Source organism: Phacochoerus africanus, chromosome 15 (assembly GCF_016906955.1).
Source record: "Phacochoerus africanus isolate WHEZ1 chromosome 15, ROS_Pafr_v1, whole genome shotgun sequence".
Taxonomy (NCBI): Eukaryota; Metazoa; Chordata; class Mammalia; order Artiodactyla; family Suidae; genus Phacochoerus; species Phacochoerus africanus.
This window is the reverse complement of record NC_062558.1, coordinates 89,235,866-89,248,183: the sequence shown is the minus strand read 5'-3', so window position 1 is coordinate 89,248,183 and position 12,318 is coordinate 89,235,866. Positions and strand designations below refer to the sequence as shown.

Below are 12,318 nucleotides of genomic sequence, written 5' to 3'. Positions count from 1 at the left end.
GGGCTTAGTTAGCTAGAGAACTCTTTCTTCAGCCAGAAAACAGAGAGATTATCTAACACAGAGAATTTGTCAGTGAGTGCTTCCTTCTTGCCTGACACTGTGAAGTGCCTTACACATATTTTCTCACTTAATTTGCACAATAAGCAAGATGCTTCCCTAAGGTCACAGAGTGAGGGGGTCAGAACCAGGCCTCCAACAAGTTCTACCTAATTCCAGAGGTGTGGGTCACCTAGCACAGTGAGGAAATGCTCCTTTCTTGCAGGTTAATCTGCTTTGCAGATGAAGACTGTCAGCATATAAAGCACGGAGCACAGCGCCTGGCATGTGGCAGTAATTCAAAATAAATGGTAGTTATTCACGTTGTGGTGCAGCCAGATGAGATGCAGCATACCTTCTGGGTCAAACCACTTCCGCCCCTTCGCCCCAGTCCTCAGGGCTGACGCACTTGAATTAGACAGGATTAAAGGCTTACCAGAGCTGGAAGCTGCACCCCAACTCCCGTGTTTAGCCCCAGACCTTCTGTCCACCGGCTGAGAAGGACGCAGGAGAAAGGCAGCCACACAGAGCAGTGCTGTGGCCTTGCTCTCAGTCAAGAGAGATTTTGTGCAGGAGCCAGCTCTCCCTCTGGATCCCCATGCCGAGAAAATGGGCCCTGCTCCTGCCCATGCTGCTCTGCAGCCTAACTGGCCCCACACACCTGTTCCAGCCAAGCCTGGTGCTGGACACAGCCAAGATCCTCTTGGATAACTATTGCTTCCCAGAGAATCTGATGGGGATGCAGGAAGCCATCGAGCAGGCCACCAAGAGTCCTGAGATCTTAGCCATCACCGACCCTCAGACTCTGGCTCATGTGTTGACAGCTGGGGTGCAGAACTCCTTGAACGACCCTCGCCTGATCATCTCCTATGAGCCCAGCACCCTGGAGGTTACCCCGAAAGCCCCGGCACTCAGGAACCTCACACTAGAGGAACTCATTGAGGGGCTGCACAATAGCCTCCGCCATGAAGTTCTGGAAGGCAATGTGGGCTACCTGCGGGTGGACGACATCCCAGGCCAGGAGGTGATGAACAAGCTGGGGAGTTTCCTGGTAGTCAACGTCTGGGAAAAGCTAATGGGCACCTCTGCTTTGGTGTTAGACCTCCGGCACTGCACCAGGGGCCACGTTTCTGGCATCCCCTATGTCATCTCCTACCTGCACCCAGGGAACACGGTCCTGCACGTGGACACCGTCTATGACCGTCCTTCCAATACGACTACTGAAATCTGGACCCTGCCCGAAGTCCTGGGAGACAGGTACAGTGCGGATAAGGATGTGGTGGTCCTCACTAGCAGCCACACAGTGGGCGTGGCTGAGGACATCGCCTACATCCTCAAACAGATGCGCAGGGCCATTGTGGTCGGCGAGCGAACTGTGGGGGGCGCCCTGGACCTCCAGAAGCTGAGGATAGGCCAGTCCGACTTCTTTCTCACCGTGCCTGTGTCCAGGTCCCTGGGGCCCCTGGGTGAGGGCAGCCAGACATGGGAGGGCAGCGGAGTGCTGCCTTGTGTAGGGACACCAGCTGAGCAGGCCCTGGAGAAAGCCCTGGCCATCCTCAAGTTGCGTCGTGCCCTTCCAGGAGTGATCCAGCGCCTACAGGAGGTCCTGCAGGAATACTACACGCTGGTGGACCGTGTGCCAGCCTTGCTGCACCACCTGGCCAGTATGGACCTGTCCTCGGTGGTCTCCGAGGAGGATCTGGTCACTAAGCTCAACGCTGGCCTGCAGGCTGTGTCTGAGGACCCCAGGCTCCTGGTGCAGGTGGTCAAGTCCAAAGAACCCTCTTCTGAGCCCAAGGATGAAGCTGAGGAATTGCCAGAGGTGATCCCAGAAGTGCCCGAGGACGAGGCTGCCCGGCGGGCCCTGGTAGACGCCGTGTTCCGTGTGTCTGTGCTTCCAGGCAACGTGGGCTACCTGCGCTTTGACAGTTTTGCTGACGCCTCGGTGCTGGGGGTGCTGGCCCCATACATTGTGCACCAGGTGTGGGAGCCCCTGCAGGACACGGAGCACCTCATCATGGACCTGCGCCAGAACCCCGGGGGGCCATCCACCGCTGTGCCCCTGCTGCTCTCCTACTTCCAGGGCCCCGACCCCGGCCCCGTGCGCCTCTTTACCACCTACGATCGCCGCACCAATGTCACACAGGAGCACTACAGCCGCACAGAGCTGCTGGGCCAGCGCTACAGCACCCAGCGTGGGGTGTACCTGCTCACCAGCCACCGCACTGCCACTGCAGCCGAGGAGCTGGCCTTCCTCATGCAGTCACTGGGCTGGGCCACGCTGGTGGGCGAGATCACCGCAGGCAGCCTGCTGCACACACACACGGTGCCCCTGCTGGAGACAACCGAGGGCGGCCTTTCGCTCACAGTGCCCGTGCTGACCTTCATTGACAACCACGGAGAGTGCTGGCTGGGGGGTGGCGTGGTCCCTGATGCCATTGTGCTGGCAGAGGAAGCCCTGGACAGAGCTCAGGAAGTGCTGGAGTTCCACCGAAGCCTGGGGGAGTTGGTGGAGGGCACTGGGCACCTGCTGGAGGCACACTATGCTCGGCCAGAGGTCGTGGGGCAGACGGGTGCCCTGCTGCGAGCCAAGCTGGCCCAGGGGGCCTACCGCACAGCGGTGGACCTGGAGTCGCTAGCCTCCCAGCTCACAGCCGACCTGCAAGAAATGTCTGGGGACCACCGTCTGCTGGTGTTCCACAGCCCAGGTGAGATGGTGGCTGAGGAGGTGCCTCCCCCACCCCCCGTTGTCCCCTCCCCAGAAGAGCTCTCCTATCTCATCGAGGCCCTGTTCAAGACGGAGGTGTTACCTGGCCGGCTGGGCTACCTGCGTTTTGATGCCATGGCTGAGCTGGAGACAGTGAAGGCCATTGGGCCACAGCTGGTGCAGCTGGTGTGGCAGAAGTTGATAGACACGGCTGCACTGGTTGTTGACCTGCGCTACAACCCTGGCAGCTACTCCACGGCTGTGCCGCTGCTCTGCTCCTACTTCTTTGAGGCGGAGCCCCGCCAGCATCTCTACTCTGTCTTTGACAGGGCCACGTCAAGGGTCATGGAGGTGTGGACCGTGCCCCAGGTGGCCGGTCAGCGCTACGGGCCCCAAAAGGACCTCTACATCCTGGTCAGCCATACCAGCGGGTCAGCGGCTGAGGCTTTTGCTCATACCATGCAGGATCTTCAGCGTGCCACCATCATTGGGGAACCCACGGCTGGAGGGGCACTCTCTGTGGGCATCTACCAGGTGGGCAGCAGCCCCTTATATGCCTCCATGCCCACGCAGATGGCCCTGAGTGCCAGCACTGGCGAGGCCTGGGACCTGGCTGGGGTGGAGCCAGACATCACCGTGCCCATGAGTGTGGCCCTCTCCACAGCCCGGGACATAGTGGCCCTGCGTGCCAAGGTGCCCACTGTGCTGCAGACAGCTGGGAAGCTGGTAGCAGATAACTATGCCTCCCCCGAAATGGGGGCCAAGATAGCAGTCAAGCTGAGCCGACTACAGAGCCGCTACGCCAGGGTGACCTCAGAAGCCTCCCTGGCCGAGATGCTGGAGGCTGACCTGCAGCTGCTGTCTGGAGACCCACACCTGAAGACAGCCCACATCCCTGAGGATGCCAAGGACCGCATTCCTGGGATTGTGCCCATGCAGGTGAGTTACAAGGGGGACTTGAACCAGCAGGTCCCAAGAGGGAATTGATCACTTCCAGGGCTCTGTGCAGGCGTCAAGGCAACAACTTCCAGATGTGTTTTCATGTGTAAGTTTTCTCCAGTCACATCTTTTCCTCTTTCTCTCCCTATCATCCACTCCCCGTGCCCATGAGGTCCTTGAGCACCTGTGTAGAACATTGGTACCTACAGGAGCTCAGTTTGAAAATCTCTAGTATGGAAGGGGCTTCCACTCTTGGCTGAGTGGAAAGCAAAGTATGCAGGCCTTCTCACTGTCAGTGTTGGGGTAAGAAGTCTATGAGGCTCATGAGGTCCCTGTGATTTCCTCATCTGGAAATGTGGGGCTTGTGTGTATCCACAGCACCTGCCTGCCTTGGGGTTCACAGTTTGTGTGAGTGAGCTGTGCGGTGGGGCTGGGGATGGTGGGGGCTGGGCAGGGGGCGGCAGGGAAGCAGTCAGAGGTCCTGGCCTCACAGTGGCCTTGCAGCTAGAGCGTGGAGTCTGGACCCAGGCCCAAGAATGCTGGTGCACAGCCCAGAGAACCCCTGTCTGCCTTCTCCTCCCCTCCCACAATGCCAAGTACCATCTCCCAAAGGAGTTGCCCTGGGTAGGTGTGCCCCCCATACAAGGGCCAGCTGGATGGGAAATTCTGATCAGGGCTGTGTTGTCAAGAATATTTGAGGGCAGCATGGCAGGTCTGGGGAGTTCTGAAAAGATATATCAAGGCTGAGGAATTTGCCACAGGGTAGATGAGGGAAAAAATTCTCCGGACCAGGGGCCAAACTACGCCATAGGATTCACCAAGCACTCCTGTCAGGGCAGTGCTCCAGAAAAAGCAGCTTTATAACCCCTCTCCAGGGCGTTTATCAGCTCAGTTTTCACTACATAATCACAATAGGCAGGGCTGCATTCATCCTCCTGGTTCCCTTGAAGGAAGGACCTGAGATGGCAGTTTGACATAGGAGGTGGTCACTGAAGCAGGAAAGAGGTGGTGGGGAGAGTGGGAGAGGAAGGGACGAAAAGGCTGCAGGTGGGTGTGTTATTGATGCTGCTGCTTCTGAAGGTTCCAACGGGGCCACCCTGACAACTGTGAAGAATGCCTCCTGGAGCTGCTCCTCTGCAGATGGGACCCAGCCGTTCCCATCCTCCATTGGCTGAAGGTGCCCTTGGGGACGTGGACTCCCTCAGACTCTGAGGCAGCTTGAAGAAGGTTCTGGGGATAGCTGAATGACATAGGGGTGGGTTGGAGGCAGGGCCCTGTCAGTCTGGGTCAAGCGGTGGCTGAAATCAGAGGAGGGCTGAGGGCACCAAAAACATCTCCTGCAGAATTATCATCCCATTTTACAAAAAGGGGAACTGAAGCCTGGAGGGGGTACAGAAGAGAGTGGCCTGTCGTCAGAGAACTTGTGACTGAGGCCAGTGAAGGGTCTGGAGGCTGAGTGTCCCAGGCTACAGGGATGTTCCTGGTTTGGAGTCACATGTGGACTCAGATACTGGCTTTACCATTTACTGGCTGTGTGATCTTGGGCAAGTTACCTAATCACTCTGTGCTTCAGTTTTCCACTGAAAAGATGGAGATAATAGTGTCTCCACTACAGTGACTGCTGCAGTGTGCTCAGCACAGGGCCAGGACCCTGGTAAAACCTCAGGGGCCCAGTAGTTAATGTCTCCATCCCTGCCCAAGGGAGGAAGAGGATGATGAGCTCAGAGATAAAAAAGTGTCTGATAAGCTCAGGGAAGTCAGAGTGGAGACCTTTCAGCTCTGACACTAGGGCAAGTGAGTGGCACCCATGAGCGTGCCCAGTAAGGAGGCTGCTGACCACATGTGGGTTCACATCCCAGGCCCACCACCCAGGTAATCTCTTGGATACCATCAGGAAAGGCCCTGGCACCTACTACCTGCTTCAGAAATGGGAGCTCCCTTCCCAGACCCTCAATATTGCTCATGATTAAAGGAACTCCGTGGTACCCACTTTCAAATCTGTGTTCTCACATCTCTCCTCTCTTGACTCGGAGCCCACCACCCAATCTTTCAGATCCCTTCCCCTGAAGTCTTTGAAGACCTGATCAAGTTTTCCTTCCACACTAACGTGCTCGAGGGCAACATTGGCTACTTGAGGTTTGACATGTTTGGGGACCGTGAGCTGCTCACCCAGGTCTCCGAGCTGCTGGTGGAGCACGTCTGGAAGAAGATTATACACACGGATGCCCTGATTATCGACATGAGGTCAGTGGCCAGGGCAGCTTCCAGAGGACAGTCAAAGCCATGAGTCTAGAAGGGACCTCAGGATGCAGCTTAGGACCCGAGTAGAACAGCTACCTGGCTCTCAGGGCTCTGGGGCCTAGGGTTTCTGGTTTAATTGGCTGGGTGGGGCCCTAGCATTGGTTTTTTAAGCTCAGATGACCCCAATATGCATTCCAGGGTGAGAATCACTGGTCTAATCTGGTGGTTTCCAAACTTGCCTGGTCATAAGATTCAGTGAGGAGGGAGGGGAAGGGTGACCTTAAATGCACTGATTCCATGGCCCTTCCCAACCCTGCTGAATCCAAAGCCCCAGGAGCAAGGCCCAGTGATCTGTATATTTGACAGGCATCATCCAGGTGACTCTGATGATCAGAATTTGGAACAGCTAGGCCTCCACCTGTGGCTGTGCCCAGGACAAGTCTCATAATAAGAATCATAAAGCCGGAGTCCCAGAGAGAATTTTCAAATTAGCCACTATTGTTGCAAAAAGAAGACACTACACAAAATGATTATTGAGGGGATGCTTGCAGCTAGAGGCCTCCCTTTCTGCTTCTGTGAAGGTGCCTCATACAGGGTGAGTTCCCTTCATAGAACTGAGGGGGGCGTTAGGGGGCTAAAGGTAGAAGAATGCCCTTGGGCAGTGGCCAGGCTTCTTGTCAATCCCAGGTCCATTAGCAGACTTGTCCTGGGCACTTTCCATGGGCTATGGAGAGGGGGCAGCCTGCTCCCCTGGGATGTGGACACTCCCCTCATCCACTGCTGCTAGATTGACTAAGGGAGCTCTGGCTGCTGGCTTGCAACACTCCCTTGATTCTTAGTCCTCACTAGGTGGTGCTGGATCCCAGGGGTGGGCTCTCTTCCCTGCAGATAAATGATCTCCCAGGGCTCGAGTTTGTGTATGCCCAGAACTTGACCTTGGGGCCTCCTGCGGTAACTCTGATCAATTTACTCTTCAAACACTCTATTGAACATCCAAATAACCCTCATGATAAGTCCCCTTCAACTTAACTGTGAGGCTCACATTTTTAAAAGAGGAGATCCAGCGCATAGGTGTGCTTTGCTTAAAGACTTCCAAGCCAAGGTTTGGCGTTTCGGATGCTGAAGTCATGAGCCCTGAACCCAGCCAGGCCATCCTAGACCATCAGCCAGAAGATACTCCTAACATATTGCCAGCCCAGGATTCCTTATTTCACAAATGAGGAGACAGGGGCCCAGCAAGTTCTCACAGAGGGACAAATCCAAATGATCTGGAATGATCACAGGCTCTCTCACCCCGATGCACTTTTATAGCTCTGAGCACTCTACCACGCTAAGTGTCACATTAGGACACGTCAACTGAGATGCCTAATGGGTTTGTGAAATTATCAAGCATGCAACGAGCTAAGAAAGTGTTCCCAAAGTGTGCCCCACTCACAGGCAGCATGGGTGCAGGGGAGCAGTCCGTGGTCAGTAAGCAGGGAAGATTTATCAGTGAGTTCCAGCCTGTAGGACTTGTCAGAGCCTTTAATGTAACACAATATGCACCACATTATGTATTAAGGTGTTATCAGAAGGGGTAGGTATGTTGTGCAGTATTTTCTGAATGAATCTGACCACAGAGTCTCTTGTTCTCAAGAGTCTTATATTCTGGGAAATGCCAACCAAAGAATTCTGTAGATGAGGAAACGGCACCAGACTGAGGCTGCCTAGAATTAGAACCCTCCACAGGGCAAGAATTCAGGCCTCCAGAGGAGCACCGAGGGCTTCTGTGTGGGTTCCACCCCATCAGTGGCCTCCATTTCCCTTCGCTCAGGTTCAACATCGGTGGCCCCACATCCTCCATCTCAGCCCTGTGTTCCTACTTCTTTGACGAAGGCCCTCCTATTCTCCTGGACAAGATCTATAACCGGCCCAATGACTCTGTCAGCGAGCTCTGGACCCACACGCATCTCACAGGTGCGTGCAGTTTTCCCTTCCTATTACCCATCCTAGAAGCTGCTGGGAAATGGAAGAAAGATAGTTTGGGTTCAGGTGGAAGTAATTGTAGCTAGAATATAAACCCCCTGTCCTATGCCCCGCGTTTTGTACCTATGACTTTTAATCTCTTCAAAACATACCATTATGCCCATTTTCTAGAGGAGAAAGATGAGTCTCAACTAGATTGACTATCTTGTATAGGGTCACTCAGCTAATAAGTGATAATGCCAACATTTGAACATTGGTTTGTCTAAACCCACATTGCCTGTCATTCTTGCCTTTACAGCCATCAGTCTGCACAACAAATGTGAACTAGAAGGATGCCCTGCCCATTACCAGACTCCACAGGGTTTCCACTGGTTTTCTATCTTACCTCCTGAACTCTCAGCAGCTGCTCAAGACAATTTTATAACTCTGATGGGCTTCTATTACCTGCCCTGGGCCCAGAGCTGGAGAAGGCAGTACAAGCCCTGTACTTTATAAACCAGGACTCTTCAGCTCTATCCCTGGTGGATAGCATTGCTCTGTCTCCCTTGCCTAACTTGCAAAAGATCCAGGAACCTGTACTTCCATCTGATGAGAGGGGTATCAGATCAGAAAAGTACCCTGTGGAGTTCCTGCTGTGGTGCAAAGGGATTGGAAGTATCTCCGCAGCGCCAGCATGCAGGTTGGATCCCCAGCCCAGCACAGTGGGTTAAAGGATCTGGCATTGCCACAGCTGCAATGTGGGTTGCAACTATGGCTCATATCTGATCCCTAGCCTGAAAACTCTATATACCAAGGGACAGCCAAACAAGAAAAAAAGACAAGAAAAAGAAAATACCCTGCAATTTTCATTTACACATTCTCAATCATACAAGCATTTGGGGGAACTTCCAGGACATACATTCAGTAATATTGCAAAATGTAAAAAAAAGTCAGGACCAGGAGTTCCCATTGTGGCTCAGCAGTAAGGAACCTGACCAGGATCCATGAGGATGTGGGTTTGATCCCTGGCCTTGCTCAGTGGGTTAAGGATCTCGTGTCGCAGTGATTGTGGCATAGGCCGGCAGCTATAGCTCTGATTCAACCCCTAGCCTGGAAACTTTCATATGCCCCTGGTGTGGTGGCCCTAAAAAAAAATATCAGGACCAGAAGAACTCATGATTCAAATTTAGAAGTTAAAAAAACATATCTGAAGATCATGCGTGGGGTCCTGGAATTGTGATGTCCAATATGAGAGCCACATGCCACATATGGCCACAGTGTTGAAATATGGCTCCTATGGATCGAGATGTGTAAATTGTTAAGTGCACACCAGATTGTGAAGATTTTTTTGAAAAAAAAATGATGTAAAATATTTCAATAATTTTATTGATGATATTTTTGAGAGGAACATATTTTGGTCTACTGAGTTAAATAAAACAGTATTAAAACTTCTTTCATCAATTTCTTTTCTTTTTTTTTTTTTTCAGGGCCGCACCTGTGGCATATGGAGGTTCCCAGGCTAGGGGTTGAATTGGGGCTACAGTTGCCCGCCTATGCCTACACCACAGCAACGCAGGATCCGAGCCCTGTCTGGGACCTACATCATAGCTCACGGCAACACCTAATCTTAACCCACTGAGCGAGGCCAGGGATTGAACCTGGAACCTCATGGTTCCTAGTCAGATTCGTTTCCGCTGAGCCACTATGGGAACTCCTCATCAATTTGTTTTTTACTTCTTTAATGTGGCTTCTAGAAAACTTGAAAGGACATCTGTGGCTTGCATTCTGGGTCATGTTGCATTTCTATTGGACATCACTGTCCTAGAAGGTTGTTGTCATTAAGTCACAAATTTGGCTCTTCTGAGGGTTCAAAGTGAAAAGAGAATCTGGGTCAGGTTAACCACTCTCATCATTCGTGCAGGAGAAGCATGCCCTTTTCTCAGATAAGTCAGTCAAGCCTTCTCCCATCGCTTGGTGATAAAAGCTCTCAAGTGCATGTGTACTGGGGATGGGGCACACATTCTTATTCCCATTTAGATGCAGAAACTGGGGCTCAGGAAAGTGGAGTGACTTGCATGTGGACACAAGGACACAGAACTAAATCCCAGACTCTCCTTTCTGTAGGCCTAGACAGCATAGAGAAGGCAGGTGCCCAGGGTGGGGACTTGGCTCCCTATCTTGAAGGGCTTCATATCTTGCAGGTGGAAGCTATGGCTCCAAGAAGAGTATCATCATTCTGACCAGCAGTCTGACGGCAGGCGCTGCAGAGGAATTTACCTACATCATGAAGAGGCTGGGCCGGGCACTGGTCATCGGGGAGGTGACCAGCGGGGGCTGCCAGCCCCCGCAAACCTACCACGTGGATGACACCAACCTCTACATCACCATTCCCACGGCCCGCTCAGTGGGGGCTGCAGATGGCAGCTCCTGGGAAGGGGTGGGTGTGGTGCCTGATGTGGCTGTCCCTGCGGAAGGAGCCCTTGCCAGAGCCCAGGAGATGCTCCAGCACACCCTGCTGAGGGCAAGGCGGAGCCTCCGTGGGCAGCGCCTCCGTAGGCAGCACCGGGGGCGGGCGGGACCTCTGGGCCACATCCAAAGGACACTCGGACATGAGGTCCTGACCGAGGCCCCCAAGGGATGGAAAAGGGGCCTTCTGCACTCCAGTTGGGCATAGAGTCAGAGGTACCCTTGGAGCTCAGCTATCTGCTCTCTTCCCCACTGCCAGTGTTCTCTCTGTCAGGACACCTAGGAACAGGGAGCTCACCCCCTTCAAAGTCAACCCCCTCCATAGTAGTTATTTTAAGGAAACTAAGTCCAGATCTGTCCCCATCCATGCTTCTTAACCACCCATCCCTGGTCCTCATGCCATCAACTAGAGCGTTTCTGTCCAGTAGCAACATGATGTGAGCCATGGATGCCAGGCACACGTGTCACTTTACATTTCCTCATAACCACATTTAAGGAAAGTAAAAAGAGTTGCCCCTCTGGCACAATGGGTTAAGGATCTGGCATTGTCTCTGCTGCAGCATGGGTTAGATCCCTGGCCTGGCTCAGTGAGTCAAGGATCCAAAGTTGCTGCAGCTGTGGCTTAAGTCACAATCCCTGGTTGAATCCCTGGCCTGGGAACTTCCATATTCTGCAGATGGGGCAAAAAAAAAAAAAAAAAAAGTATAAAGAAACAAGTGAAATTAATTTTAACGGTAGACTTGATTTAACCCAGTATGTTCATGGTAGTATCATTTCAAGGCATACTCAATATATTCCTTTATTATGAATGAGATGCTTTTGCACAAAGTCTTTGTGATCTGGCATGTGGCCTACACTTACAGTGCATCTCCATTCCCACATGCCATGTGTCTAGCATACAGAGGCCACCTTCAGCTGGCGGCTCCCATGTGGGACGGTGCAGGTCCAGCAGTCAGGAGTCCCCTCACCCCCACCACACTGTCCCCATTGTGCTCTCCCTGCACCTGCGTCTTCCCCATTAGAGCATCTCTCCCACTCTGTCTGGGATCATTTCTGTCCCTGCCACACTTTGTAGCCCTTAGGGACAGGAACTGTCCTAATCACCCTTGTTCCCTACTACCTGCCACCTGGCGCAGCACCTGGCTGAAGGAGTGGATACACAATGAACACCCATGACCACTGGGCTGCACATCTTCATTTTCCTTGAGGTGGCAGCCCTCAGACACTTGAAGATAAGTCTAGGTCCACTTAGAATCCTCTCTCCCTGCTCCAAACCCTCTCAATCCAATTCTACAGAGCAAGTCTATTTCCTTCATATGTTCCTCCCATGACCTTGTTCTCCAGCTTCTGCCAGGGACCCAAAACTGAGCTCTAGCACCAGGCAGCATCCCAGCATCCTGTATTACTCCCAGCGGGGAGAGTGGCCCTGAGTGGTGGTCTAGACACCTGCTCTGCTTGTCCAAGTGCAGCCTGTCACTGTGCTGGCTTTGGCGACTGAGCTGACTCCTAACAGGCTGAGAAGCTTGCAGCAGACAGAGCTGCACCAGCTCTGGGAGGAGACCCAGGGGATTCAGAGAGACCACAAAATGAAAGACCTCTATGGCCCTGGCCAAAGTCATGGTGGGGTGAGGCCCAGAGGGCAGGAAGACCCTGGAGCCCAATCCCTGTTCCCTGAGCCCCAGGTTCTAGGAGCGCTTGGGTGAAGATGAAGTACTGGTCCTCTCTGCCCTGCCTTCTGGTGAGTTCAAGGCTGCAGCTGGTACAGGCGGCTCCTCTAAGGCACCAGGCACAGCCCAGATTTATTCAGCCCCCCTCCCCATACCCTAGAGATCTGGGAACTCTGGGGCACCACCAATCTCTAGGGGTTTCTCCACTAGAAGACCACAAACCAACCCTATTTAAACAAGAAAGCCCTGATAGAAGGCAAGCTTTCACTCCAGCTCCTTTCCTCCTTGCTAAATCCAAGTAAGATTCAGTGCATGGTT

General features: G+C 53.2%; 1 protein-coding gene across 1 annotated transcript; it reads left to right on the top strand.

Annotated features, from left to right (window-relative positions):
* The first annotated feature begins 485 nt into the window (after positions 1-485).
* RBP3 (retinol binding protein 3) lies at positions 486-10,898 on the top strand. The gene is made up of 4 exons (XM_047760709.1): positions 486-3,682; positions 5,736-5,926; positions 7,737-7,879; positions 10,069-10,898. The coding sequence occupies exons 1-4, from the start codon at positions 635-637 to the stop codon at positions 10,539-10,541; spliced, it is 3,855 nt and encodes a 1,284-aa protein (XP_047616665.1). The 5' UTR covers positions 486-634; the 3' UTR covers positions 10,542-10,898.
* Positions 10,899-12,318: the final 1,420 nt, after the last annotated feature.